Source organism: Andrographis paniculata, unplaced genomic scaffold (genome assembly GCF_009805555.1).
Source record: "Andrographis paniculata isolate CXL003 unplaced genomic scaffold, ASM980555v1 Contig30END, whole genome shotgun sequence".
Classification (NCBI taxonomy): Eukaryota; Viridiplantae; Streptophyta; class Magnoliopsida; order Lamiales; family Acanthaceae; genus Andrographis; species Andrographis paniculata.
In genome coordinates this window covers 1,598,459-1,611,549 of record NW_026137563.1, presented here as the reverse complement: position 1 = coordinate 1,611,549, position 13,091 = coordinate 1,598,459, and the positions used below count along the sequence as shown (strand labels likewise).

Genomic DNA, 13,091 nt, shown 5'->3' with positions numbered 1-13,091 from the left:
TAAGTGATGTGATTGGAAAGAAAAATGATTATTTGTTTTTTTTATTTGAGTGATGTGATGAGATAAAGTGAAGTGTATATTAATATATGTATAAAAAATATAATTAATTATTTCTAAATTTGAAAATGTTGCAGTGAATTTAGAAAAAAAAAAAAAAAATTTGGTATGAATATATTAAAAAATATTATATTAAAAATATATTTTTTGCTATTTTAGAATTTTAAAACTCGAAATTTTATTTAAATGCATTACTTGATATATTTAAAAATTGACAATTATTGCAAAAGAAGACAATGACACGCGGGTCAAGGATTCACACCCCATCAGCTGTAACCACGTATTAATCGAGTCAAACCACATATATTGGTATGAATTTTAATAAAGCCCTCGCTCGATTAAAATTAGGCCATTTTAAATGAATATTTTATTTAAAAAAATAATAGATAATTGAAGGTATTTTTGAAATTTTAGTTAAAAAATAAAATAAATAAAAATAGAGAATGTAATAAAGTTAGTGATATTTTTTTTAAATAAGTGTTGAATAAAAGATACAGTCCTATGTATTATGGGCCTATTGTCGTAAATACTAGAATTTAGGTAACGTGTGATTAATTTAATTAAGATTAAAAAAATTATAAAATTTAAACATTAATTTGTTGACTTTGCCAATTAATAATGAGATAAATCTAATGTACGGATTAAGAAAAAAATAAATTTGATGGACTAATAATAATTTTATTTTTTTTTTTATTTACAATCACTAGTATGTTCCTATACCAAGTTATTTCATATGATTACTTTTAAAAATAGAGGCTATTGTTTTTAAACAAGAAAAAAAATGAAAAAGTATCACTACTATACGGAAATGAAAAAATTATGACAATTATTCCATCAAATTTAATATTACATTCTCGTCCGCCTTCAAGATTTCATTTTATTTTGATTTTTAAATATTAATTATTATATTAAAATATGATATAAAGTTAAAAAATAACAAAAATATTTATATTAACATATTATAATAATAATAGAAGGACATTTGTAAAAAAAAAAAAAAATTATATAAATATAATAATATTTTTAATGTTAAGTACAATACGAACAAATAGAGTACTTTGTTTTGTTTGAAAATTACACCAATTTGGTAAAATTAAACCCGAGTCTCTAAAAATAATCTAATAAATAAATTCATACTCTCTCTGTCCTAAATAATATGCTATTATTATGATAGATACGAGAATTTGTATAATTAATAAATAATTAAAAATAAATAAAAATAATTATAAATTATAATTATAATTAAAATAAAAAAATTTAAAATTTATAATAATATAATTATACTTTGTAATGACAAATTTATATGTGAGGGAGGGAGTAACTATTTTAAACCAACTCGTGACTATCTTATTTGTCTGTTACCACTTAATAAAAAAGTCCATTGGATCCGTCTTGTTAACGTAACACATAAAAAATATTATTATTATAATAAAATAATATTAGCGATTCAGAGGTGGTTAGTTGTACGGCAGCACACATGGCGTCCGCCCTCGCTTGTTCATCAGCTATAACTAGTTTTTTTATTCGGCCCTCAGGGACCGGCTATAAATACGACCACCGTCCTCTCATTCACGAGATCGACCATTTCCATTTCGATTTCGCTTCTCCTCCCTCCTGCAGTCGCCGGAAACATTTTCGCCGTTGCTCCGTCTTGCCAGTCCTCTCTTCGTCGTCTATTTCAGGTATCGGCGTGCGTGTCCTTGGATTCTGTTGTATGCAGTTCCTAATTCGTAAACCATTGGCTGGTTTGATTGGTCCGTGGTGTTTCTTTTTTTAGATAATTGTGAATCTCGGATGCATGTAGTTGCGTGGTGCTTTTATTCTGCAACGATTCCTTTCACGTGTGGTGTTCGATGATGTGCATTTTTTTATTATTACTATTCCATTAGTTTGTGGAGATGGAACGAGGAGAAGATGATATTTGTGTGATTCGTTGCGAACCTAATGTGGATTGATTCGAATAGTGTATATATCATAACGTTTCTAAGTAATTTGAGGAATATTTGATTTACTTATTTCCTATAAGAGCATATAAGATAACAGTTGGTCAGAGAAAAGGAATAAGCTTTGGAATATGCCATTTTTGCATTCAGGACCAGAAATAACCTACAAAGATCGGGTTCTATGTCGAAAAATTTGAGACGTCTTTCTACTTTGACTTGTATTTATTTGTACGGAACTTTTGAGAAACCAACCTCATCTATCAAGTCTCAAAATGTTGGAATCTCAGAAAGGTGGGAAAGAGTGGCTTCTCAGCTTCATTGATTAATTTTAAGCGCAATTCCCAACGTTATAAGAACCTATGCCTCTTTCTGAAGCCTGCTTTGTTGAGCTTAAATTAATCAGTAGAGATGATATATTAAATCTCCCCCGTGCAGTGACTACTATAAGTTATTTCTATGACCTCCAATAATATTATTTTCTCTTCCATTCCTCGGATTTCTGTTGTTGATTTCAGTTTTCTAATTTCATTCATTTTTTAATGCAGCACAAAAGAATACATTGCCTGATCCGTGCATATTATTTTTTTTGTTCATCTGTTGAATCCCACCTGATTTTTGTTTGGTAGTTTGTTTGCGTGTTTTGTTTTGTTTTTTCCCTATTTGTGCATACCCTGAAATTGTTTGCTGCCTAGAAGTGCGCTGCAGAATTTCTCAGAAAATACTTCAAGATTTGTATGCTTCCATCCAATCAAATGTTTATAATGGTTCATATGTATGCAGGATTGCATGTTATATGGTTTTCCAAAGATGATTGGCTGGCTTACTTTTATCTATGTTCTTTGTACAAATATGCAGACATGGATAATGCACAAGGCCAAGGGGTGTACCCTCAGCACCGTTGCAAGACTATTCACTTGGTTGATGTTCCTTCTCTTTTTGTGCTCACATATAAGTTTTTGAGTTTAATAGCTCTCAACTTTATAAGCTACCTGATATAAATGCTTCATATGTTTCCGGATATTAGGTGAGACATGCTCAGGGGTTCCACAATGTGGCCGGAGAGAAGGATCACAGTGCATACTTATCTCCAGTGCTATTTGATGCACAACTTACTCCTCTTGGTTGGCAGCAGGCAAGAACTGGTTACTCCTATAATCTCTTTTGTGCAAACAAGGTTTTGATGGCCATAGTTGTTGATCATAACTAAACTGGAAAGGCATTTCTTTTACATCTAAACTGTATTGGTTTATTCTTTAATGCACAGTTGCTATTTGTCAATAAAACGATTTTTTCTTTTCCTATTAAAGCTTATATAAAAAGTGACTTTTCTTTTTTATTATTAATTTCTCAATTGTAACAGGTAGATAATCTGCGCAACCATATTCAAGCGACAGGTCTTTTGAAGAGAGTTGAGCTAGTAGTTGTTTCCCCTTTGTTAAGGCAAGTATATGCGCCCTCTCATTCTTGCAAGCTACAAAGAGATTGAAAATCTGAGTGTTGTCTTCAGTTTCAAAATTTTGGTTTTAGGCATGAGTATCATTGTACAAACAAGTAAAATTTTAAAAAAAGATTCTCGTCAGAAATTAAATGAATTAGCAGTTTAAGAACATAGTATAAAAAGAAGCAGCTTCTTTAGCAAAGTTCCATTCTTGAATTTCCAATTCTATTATTATCTTGAATGCATGTATTTTTTGTCTTTTTAACACCTACAAGTTAGTTTAAGTACTGTAGAGTAGTAGTAGCCTATGGTTTAGAAATGTTGCATCCTTGCTTTTGGTGATTCAAGTTTGAATATCCACTCTGTCACTAATCACTTCACTTTGCAATGCAGGACTATGCAAACAGCTGTTGGGGTTTTTGGTGGAGGTAGTTATGAGAATGGAGTTGATGCACCTCCTCTAATGGTAGAAAATACCGGAAATTGCAACCGTCCAGCAATATCAAGTTTAAATTGCCCTCCATTTGTGGCAGTGGAACTTTGTCGAGAACATTTGGTATTTACGACAAACTTGTTATTCAGTTGTTTCTACCTAGTGATTTTATCATTCACATCCTTGGTCGTTATGTCTTTCTCCAATTAAGCTAAGTTTTATGCTTACATTGTTCTTCGTTACGTATACTACATTCCACCTTAGTGAAGCCGCTAGCAGCTAGCTTTGAATGAATGGAAACTTGAAAAACATTCAAATTCTTTAAAAAATAGGTAGCTTTTTGCTCATTTTATTTGAACTTTTAGGGAAAAATATGTTTTGATGCAATGTTTTTGTTTAGTGCTTAAGTTTTGAAAATGATGTATTTGGGGTTACTTGTTTCAAACAAGCGATCTCTGGTTACTTGTTTCTGAAAAAAGGCATTCAGAGGGATGCATGAGAAATCTAAGTTGAATTCATGTGCTTAATTACTAATTAGTATGGATATTGATTATTTATATGTTACATAATGCAGGGAGTTCACTGGTGTGATAAGAGAAGAAGCATAACTGAATACTCACCTCTTTTTCCAGCTATTGATTTTTCCTTGGCAAGTATTTTGTTATTTCCCGATAAATATCCTAAAAAGACAATGATGGTCATTTGTGCCTTCTGAGTAAAATTACTACAACCTCATCATTTATTCATTAGATCCCATGCTTCTTTCCAGATAGAAAGTGACGATGATTCTCTCTGGAATGCCGAAGTCAGAGAGCCAGACGCAGACCTTGCTGCAAGGGGTGTGAAGTTCTTCAACTGGTGACCTTGCTTTCTCATCTATGCAGTAATTTTATTAGAGTTTTGTGTGTGATGGCGTGCTTGCTAAAGATTTTTAAAATGTAGGAATTAATTATATTACAGCTGATAACTACGAAAAGCTATCATATGGAAAATCATATATATATATATAATGTGCCGTGATGATGAAGCATCAGCATGTACCTATTATAAAATCCTGAAGTAAATTTCTTCTAAGAATTGAATAATGTGTTTTTGGCTTTCTGATGGTGTAGGTTAGGGACAAGGAAGGAGAAGGAAATAGCTGTGGTTACCCATAGTGGATTTCTGATTCACACCCTTTCATCATTTGGAAACGACTGCCATCCATCGGTGAAGACTGAAATATGCAGACCGTAAGTTTGTACTTGTTTTCAAGCTTCTTGCTTCACTATTGCCTAGTTAATGTTTTTCGAATTTTTATTTTTGATTTAGATCAGTCATGTACTCATGCGTCTCTTTGAGGTTTGGGTTGAATTTTAAAGTTTGAGAATAGTAAAAATTTGAATAGAAAAAGTGAGTAATATGATATAAATAGGTGTTATGGTTTTGGTGGAATTTTTTTTTAATGAATGATAACACACTTGTTTGTCTTCCGACCATTCAGAGGATTCTGATGTTCATTGCAGTTCTTGAGATTATGTTAAAATGTAATCCTTGTCAGTAAAATAAGGTGTTGAATTGATCTTTGCAAATTGGATGTGCAGATTCAACAACTGTGAACTACGATCCGTTGTCATAGTGGATAGAAGGTACACCAAAACTGATATATCCCTAACAACATTTCCGTTTTCCATTATCTAACACTACCCCAATTCTACTTTCCTATTCACAGTATGGTCGGAACAAGTTCTTCATCAACTGATTTTCCCGGAAAAATTCCTCAAGGACTTGATGCTCCAAGTGACGAAGCTGAGGAGAAACATTGAACCATATATCTCCATGACCATTGATCACAATTTCAACAATGATAGTAGGTAGTCTTACTATCGTCTCACTATTTATTTACAAGTGATGTAATAGTATATTCATCGGATTTTTCGATATTCATATTAGATTATTGATGGGAGCATTGAGGTTAGCTCTGTACTGAGATAATCTGCAGCATTACAACTTTTTGTTGTGGGGCTTTGGTGACCATTGGTATTTGTTTTGTCAGAATTTACCTCTATTGTTTGTTTAACAAGTGTCAGTGAAAAGATTGATTTGAACAAGTTCTTACATGTTTTTTCTTATTTCTCTATGCTGTGCTATTCTTAATACATGTTGATTTCTATCAATTGTTAGTCCAAGTAAAAAGTCTCTCTTAAATAATACATAGAGTGGGTATTTTGTTTAAAATGCAACAAATACTTGTTCACTTCAAAATTTTAAAAACCGAAACAACTCAAAAACACAAGCAAACATTCCCGTTACACTTCTTTAATAGAATTTGTGCATGAAATATAACAGATACGCTCTAAAAACACATGCAGTTTCTAAATTATACAGTTTGCTTTAGAACTATGAAAGCTCCTAATGTGAAAGATTCCCGCAAGTTTTTGGCACAATAAGAAAGCAAATCTATGGGGTGAAAGTCTCAAAGATGAAGAACCAAAACTTTTTACGTAAGAAACCACTACTCAGTCGCCGATAATATAAAGAACTAACCCCAATATTAGGGAGATGATCAGAACCAAAATGGATAGCACAGACTTTAAATCGGTGAAGTTTGCAGGATTTGTACCTGCAATGTTCTTGGTCTTCTTTGAGACTGAATCACCTGGCTTCGTTGCTGACGACAAACCCATTGCAATATCCCAGAAGGAATTTGTGGTAGAAGCTGTTGCGGTGGGGGGATTCGATTCAGGTTCCATAATTTCTGAATCGTCTGATGGAACTTCCATTGACATCAGCTCGGTGCAGTGGTCTTTAAGAACCTGGAAAAAGAGATGCTGGTTTAAACCAAACTACTAATTTATTGTTCAAAAATAAACTACTAATTCCACTAGTAAAATCAAAATTTGTCTCATTTTATTGTTCAAAAATAAACTAATAATTCCACTAGTAAAATCAAAATTCGTTTCTCATTTATAGAGGAGAAGCATACATGATTCTGAGATGAAGAATTTGCATTACAACTTATTGGAGAAGAAATTGATGGAAGTGCAAAGTAAGTTAACAGACACTGTTCAATGAATAGCATCTGTATTCATGAATAAATACACCAGCAATGTTTAGCTTTCATATGAATTTTCGACAAGCCTAACTGATGCATCCCATTGAAAGGACAGTAGGATATCAAAGAATTGGAACCATTAAAATAATAAGATTCCTTATAAAATCACAACTACAATGCATCAAAGAGCAATCGATATTTTAATATGTCAGGCGCCTATTTATCAAATTTTAGCAACATAGTTTTCTTTGTTTAGAAAATGTTGGTAGTAGTCAGTTGAATGAAGTTGGTTTCTGAAATTAGATGATTGACTCTAACTAAGGTCTATATGGCTGCTCTACATATAGCATCAACTTTACAAGGTAAATGTGACTCTATGGAGAACATATAGGGAGGATATAGCTTCAGAAACAATATCTGTGTTCTCTATGGAGTCCGTCCTAACACATATCCTAATCATTAAAAGCATGTTTGAAGGAAATTATTAACTGAAGTTTATGCATTATTCAATCCAGAAAAGCAAGAAAAAAACTTTATTGATTATGAAGGATACCTCCATTGTTTCGGATGATTGAATATAATCACAGATGTAAGTACCATCCAGCCATGGAACAAACACTCGTCGAGGCAATGATAGGATGCATTGTTTTCTGCTAGGAAACAATTAGAAAAAATTCAAGTTAGTGAAAAAGAATCCAAATACTGGGTCCTGGTATCAGATACAAGGTAAATTCAGTACAAATACAAGCGGCAATTGGATTATGTATTTGCATACAGAGGAATGATGAAGCTCATATTTGTTAATTTGGTTGCTAAGTCCTAAAAGTTCTCATGTGATGTGAAATAAATAAATATAAGGATGAACAAAATAACACATCTAGACTAAAAAACATAAAAACTGGTATCATTTAAATTTTCACAATCTACCAGAAACTATTTGTTAATCATTTCATCTAAATAAAGTTTCTCAATGCCAGAGTAAGATAAAGCATCGGTATCATTCATTGTTGAAATCACTGATGACCATGCTAGAGTTTAGAATAAAAAAATATGGACAGGTAAAGCATAACCAGTCAAGTTAAACCTCCACCTTTGACCACGCTAGAGTTGCTTTTGTATATTTTAATCTTCGTAACAAGATTTCAGTTTGTACAGCAAATTCACCACTTTCCCATTTAGTATTAATCCCAATACTATGTGAAATCCTACTAGAATGTAAGAGTATTTTAAGCAATTTAATAATGAATCAGCATGCGTAAACTTCTAAATAAAAGCTTATGTAGGGAGGTACACAACCACAACTCGAAAGACAAATTAATGTTTGACAAAGAAAACATGCAAAGCAACTTAATCTATAAGTGAATGGCAATGAAAGAAACTGTTTTCCTAGGCACAATCCTTCTTGCCTTTGTGTCAAAAGATCAAAATGTGGAACAGGAACATCAGATCCGTTCTCCTGGCCGCCATCAGATTCCAAGTCCTTGTCAGCCTCATCACAAATATTATCCAGTCTACTGAGCAAACTCCTAATAATATCCTCCTATTCACATGAAGATTCAAAAACATAAAATGGATGAGATAAATGAATTAGTCAATCAGAAATTTCAGGCAATATTCTTAGGAAATAAATGGCAATGGAGCTCTGAATGTTGGTTACCAATTTTATGATTCACGCTCTACAAATGACAATGAGCTCTAATTATTTAAAGCACCAACTGATAACCTTTCTTTATAAATTGAAATTCTTTTATAATATGTGGACAGAGAATTGACATTCTTAATGTTGCACAGGACAAACCATAGTTTTCCAATTTTCTGGTATTAAACTAGACCACCACACCTAAGGTGAATCATATTTATTCACAAGAACCACCAATTTCAGGCTTGAGATTGATAGGAATTCTGCAATACTAATGAACATATCTTAATTTACACAACTTACCAGCTTAGACTTGGGAGAATCTAAAAAATATGTATGTACATGAAAGTTACGATAGCCCACAAAGTATATCAACATCTTTTCTCCTCTAATAAAGTAATCTATTATTAATTATAATTACAGATGAATTTGTAAACATTTTCTATCTAATTATTCATTTTCCTGAAAAAATACTTATTGTTATAAACTACATAATTTTCATGGAGAGAACAGGAAAATCTCTGCTGAAGCACAATAAGGTCAAGCTACCTTTATATCAATTAAAGCTTGCAGAATAGGTTCCTTCGAATTCAAGTACGAAAGAGAGCAAACAGATCCTTGAAACAATAGAACACCAACCACCTCCTTCTGCCCACACGCTTCACATAAAAATAGTAGTAAGGGAACAGTGCAATATCCATATACACTAGCAAACAAACTTAAAAAAGGAAGTCAAACACACCTTCCAAATATTTATCTTGCAGAAAAGGTAAAAGCAATTCAACTTCATGAAAATTATCAGATAAAGATAGCTCATCCTGATTCTCAGCCACCTAAGAAAGCATAAAAAGGAAAAGGATGATGTATCTATTTGTTTGGTGAGGAGAATCCAATCACAGCAACTTAGGCAAAGTTATTTGTAATTAAAACTATTCCATCTATCTAAGGAAGCAGCAAAAAATACTAGTCTAGTTTAAACCCCAAGAAGAAATGTTTCTTGGGTTGGAGGAAGTGGAAGAGATTGGACAAGTCAACTGCCAAGCAGAAGCAGAAGCAGAAGCTCTTCTTGCCACCTCATCCCTTGTCCACTGTTTTATGTATCCTAAAGAAGCTTCTAAAATAAGTAAAATCATTTTTTTTTTAACTTCTGATATTAAAGCAGCCACAGCTACATGTAAAAGTCATCCACTTGATTTTTGTATTGGCAAATTAAGTAGTTGTACCAATTTGCCATTGATTATAGCCTTTGCACTTGAAAGTTCCTTAGCATGGAGTATGATTTCATCCCGAAGAATATTAGAAAATTTTGTGATCTCCAATTCATCATGTGGTATAGGCAACCTGGAGAAGTGGTTTCAAAACAATCAAAATGATATGAATATGAAATTCTATGAATGTTAATGCATATAATGAATATCTAATAGGAGAGAAACATGCAGTTAACAAAAAAGGCCAATGTGATGAAGCAAGCTTCAAGCACAAGTACGGATAGGGGACGTGTTGAAATTGAAATGCAGGTATAAATTTAGGACTGACGAAGGACATGCAAAGATTTTCACAGTATGTTTTATGCAAATAAATAAAACCATCACCAATCTCTTAAAATAATGTTAAACAAAAATTTATAGGAGAAACTCTGGGATAATGAGCAATCCCCAGATGTAACATCAAGAACACAATGTCAGACAATTGTACAAATTACAGGCGTGCATTGAGATAACAGTCACCCTTCTGTATCTTTCGAAATGAATTACAAAACCAGATCATTACGGCACTGGCAAGAAATTTATGTAAACTAACTGAGATGCAGCTAAAACTAGAATATGGAGAATCTTAACTGAAGTAAAAAGTGATATCTTTTTATCTAGTACATAAGAAAACCCAGTAAGGAGCCAAGAGGCTCTCTTGCTGTATGCATTCCTAAAAATACGAGAAGAAATAATGAGACCACTTTACGAATTTTGATATCATATCCAGCATTTAAAATTTAACTTCAGCTAATAGAAATAAAAATGAAGTGTGTTACTGTACTTGTCACTCAGGGATTGCAGTTCAAAGGAAACATCTCTATTAAGCATTCAGACCAACAGACAAATGAGACGACTAATAAATAAACAAAGATGATATGAATTCCTTTTCCCCATAAAAAGGGTGCATACTGCATAGTATTAACCAGAACCAAACATGCTTAACATATTACATCCTCAGGCATTACAGTATATAGGAGAAATTAGCTCACCCATAAAGAAGAAACGGTTAATAATAACTTAATCTGAAACCAAGCACCATGATTAGGGTCAGAAAGAAGAAGATTATAACAAGATAGATCACCTTAAATCAAAATTATATGTGCATCGGAAGGTTTGAAGGGAACCCAAAACTTTTCCCATTTTAAACTCACAGGGTCGTAGACTGCTTGAAGTGATGTTTGATGCTAAAGAGCAATTCCGGCATGTCCACCTGAAGTTTAGCAACCTTATCATGTACTACTGTAACTAAAATATTTTAAAATAAGTAAAGCATCTGATAGTTGGTAGTTGGTAGTTGGTACCTCAGAGGGCTATAGCCTATATGAACTAGCACTGCCTCATTACTGTCACTCACCATTGAGGAGGCTGCTTCAGCAACTCCTAGTAATGTCTGAGTGAAACATGTCAATACAGTTGAAATGGGCATTAAAAATAATTTGGCAGATTCCCTGATTTGATATGCGTATAATGGTCGTGTTGGTCAAATGCGATATCTAGGACCCAAATAAGCTAAATTCGTAACATACTAATATGTCTCCTAGGCACTGACTTCATCCTCAGCCCTTGCTAATAATTCTCAATTGGAAACCTGTCCATTCTAAACTAGAAACTAGAAATGGGAAAGCGCAAATGTAATCGACTCCTGCATAACTTTGCTAAGGCGAATGAAAAATTTGGTGGAACCATATTACTAATTGTGGGCTGAGTTAAGATATTACATCACAGGACCTGCAAAGAAGCCATATGCCGTGAATGCAATACAAATGGGATTCTATTAAGGGTCCTCACATAAAAGATTAAAGATATGTATGCTATTGTAAACAGATGTTTTTTAATATGTAATATACTAACAGGTACGACATAATAAAATTGGATTCTCATAAAGCAAGGTATATGTATGGCCAGTGAATGGTAAGATGATTAAACCTGGCATAATGTTGTAGTTGAATTCTTGAACAAGTTCTCATTAATCCATACATAAATTCCAATCACCTTCATGCCACCCAACAACATTCTTGAAACCTATAAGATAAAAACATTCATATACATCAATGTGAAAAGGCCAAAGAGAATCTATGTTCTTCATTAGTATGAACTGATGACAGAGAATATAACCTTGTAAAGGAGTGTATTTAAACACAATAAGAATCCATTCACTGAAAAGGATCTATTTTTTGTTCAATTTCAAGTGATGGAAATAAATGAATAATATCAAAGCAACATCCAATAGTCTAATTTACCCTACACGGCAGAATTGGCTGTCAGCCTCACATTTCAGCCAGATTTCAAATAGAAAGATCCGAATTCCAGAATCATATCACTCTATACTGCACACCACTAATAGATATTTGATGGCCAGCACTTGATATATCTATTGGCACCTCTAATTCTTCATTCATTCCAAGCAATTGCTTCCTAAACCATTATTTAAACCATCAGTACTACCACCGAACCTAAAGGTAACAAACCATGCACGGATGAAACTTCCAGCATCAGTAACACAATTAAACTCAATTAACACACCGTAGAAAGAACTGGTTAAACAGCATTAAAATTTTCAAACTAATGGAGACAAGCAAGACCGTAGATCAGAAGTAACCACAACACCATATAGTTCTAAAACCACGAATCTGGACCTGACGCGCATGCTCCGACACCCAATCCTTATCAATAAAGAGAGCGGCAGCCTCGGGCTGAGACTTCGCTTTAGAAGAATTCTTCTTCTTATTCTTGTTACTTTCCCCAGCGCCATCTATCACCGAGCAAGGAGGTTCTCCGGAGTCATTCGGTGGAGTAGGCAATAGATTATACACGAACCCTTTGTCCAGCTTCGAACTGAACTTCCCAATCACAAGCCCTGCCTGTTCAATTTTAATCGGGAATTTCATTTTGAGCATATCAGAAAAAACAATTATCACAGAATCATTTATCAATCAGTTAAACATTCAATCATACGGTGGCAGACCTCGGCTGGGACGCCGGAGCGAGTGAGGCGATCTTCCGTCAATTTGAGCTGTGTTTCATCGCCGATCACAATTTTCACCATTATTCTCAATGGAACCCTACTCTCAACCCCCGAAGTCGAGGAAATGCGAATTTGCGACGATGTGAGGTGGGTTAATTGAATGGAAGAAATCGCGCAGACGAAGACAGACTGGAGTTTGAAGTGCACTGACAAATAATGTTTTATAGTGTTCATAACTGAAACGGTGCGTAGAGCAAGTAAAATGTTTAGGGTAATTTTTATTTGATAATTTTTTATTAATTTATAATTACCATAAAAAGAAAAAAAGAAAA

General features: G+C 33.4%; 2 protein-coding genes across 5 annotated transcripts; one reads left to right on the top strand and one right to left on the bottom strand.

Moving 5' to 3' along the window:
* Nucleotides 1-1,529: 1,529 nt before the first annotated feature.
* On the top strand, nt 1,530-5,816 carry LOC127246483 (phosphoglycerate mutase-like protein 1). Of its 4 annotated transcripts, none has more exons than XM_051267898.1 (10): nt 1,530-1,739; nt 2,781-2,917; nt 3,025-3,132; nt 3,361-3,440; nt 3,832-3,994; nt 4,446-4,520; nt 4,641-4,729; nt 4,984-5,103; nt 5,455-5,499; nt 5,583-5,816. In XM_051267898.1, the coding sequence occupies exons 1-10, from the start codon at nt 1,535-1,537 to the stop codon at nt 5,674-5,676; spliced, it is 1,116 nt and encodes a 371-aa protein (XP_051123855.1). In that variant the 5' UTR covers nt 1,530-1,534; the 3' UTR covers nt 5,677-5,816. The 4 variants fall into 4 exon arrangements, with proteins under 4 accessions (XP_051123855.1, XP_051123856.1, XP_051123858.1 ...); XM_051267899.1 differs by having other exon boundaries at nt 1,532-1,739; nt 2,856-2,917; XM_051267901.1 differs by lacking the exon at nt 1,530-1,739 and adding an exon at nt 2,205-2,291 and having other exon boundaries at nt 2,856-2,917.
* Nucleotides 5,690-12,970, bottom strand: LOC127246481 (uncharacterized). Its single transcript, XM_051267897.1, has 11 exons — nt 12,760-12,970; nt 12,431-12,655; nt 11,721-11,816; nt 11,096-11,184; nt 10,876-11,004; nt 9,768-9,885; nt 9,287-9,377; nt 9,094-9,203; nt 8,312-8,445; nt 7,459-7,555; nt 5,690-6,666 (listed from the first exon to the last, which is right to left on the bottom strand). The coding sequence occupies exons 1-11, from the start codon at nt 12,838-12,840 to the stop codon at nt 6,370-6,372; spliced, it is 1,467 nt and encodes a 488-aa protein (XP_051123854.1). The 5' UTR covers nt 12,841-12,970; the 3' UTR covers nt 5,690-6,369.
* Between the last annotated feature and the right edge of the window lie 121 nt (nt 12,971-13,091).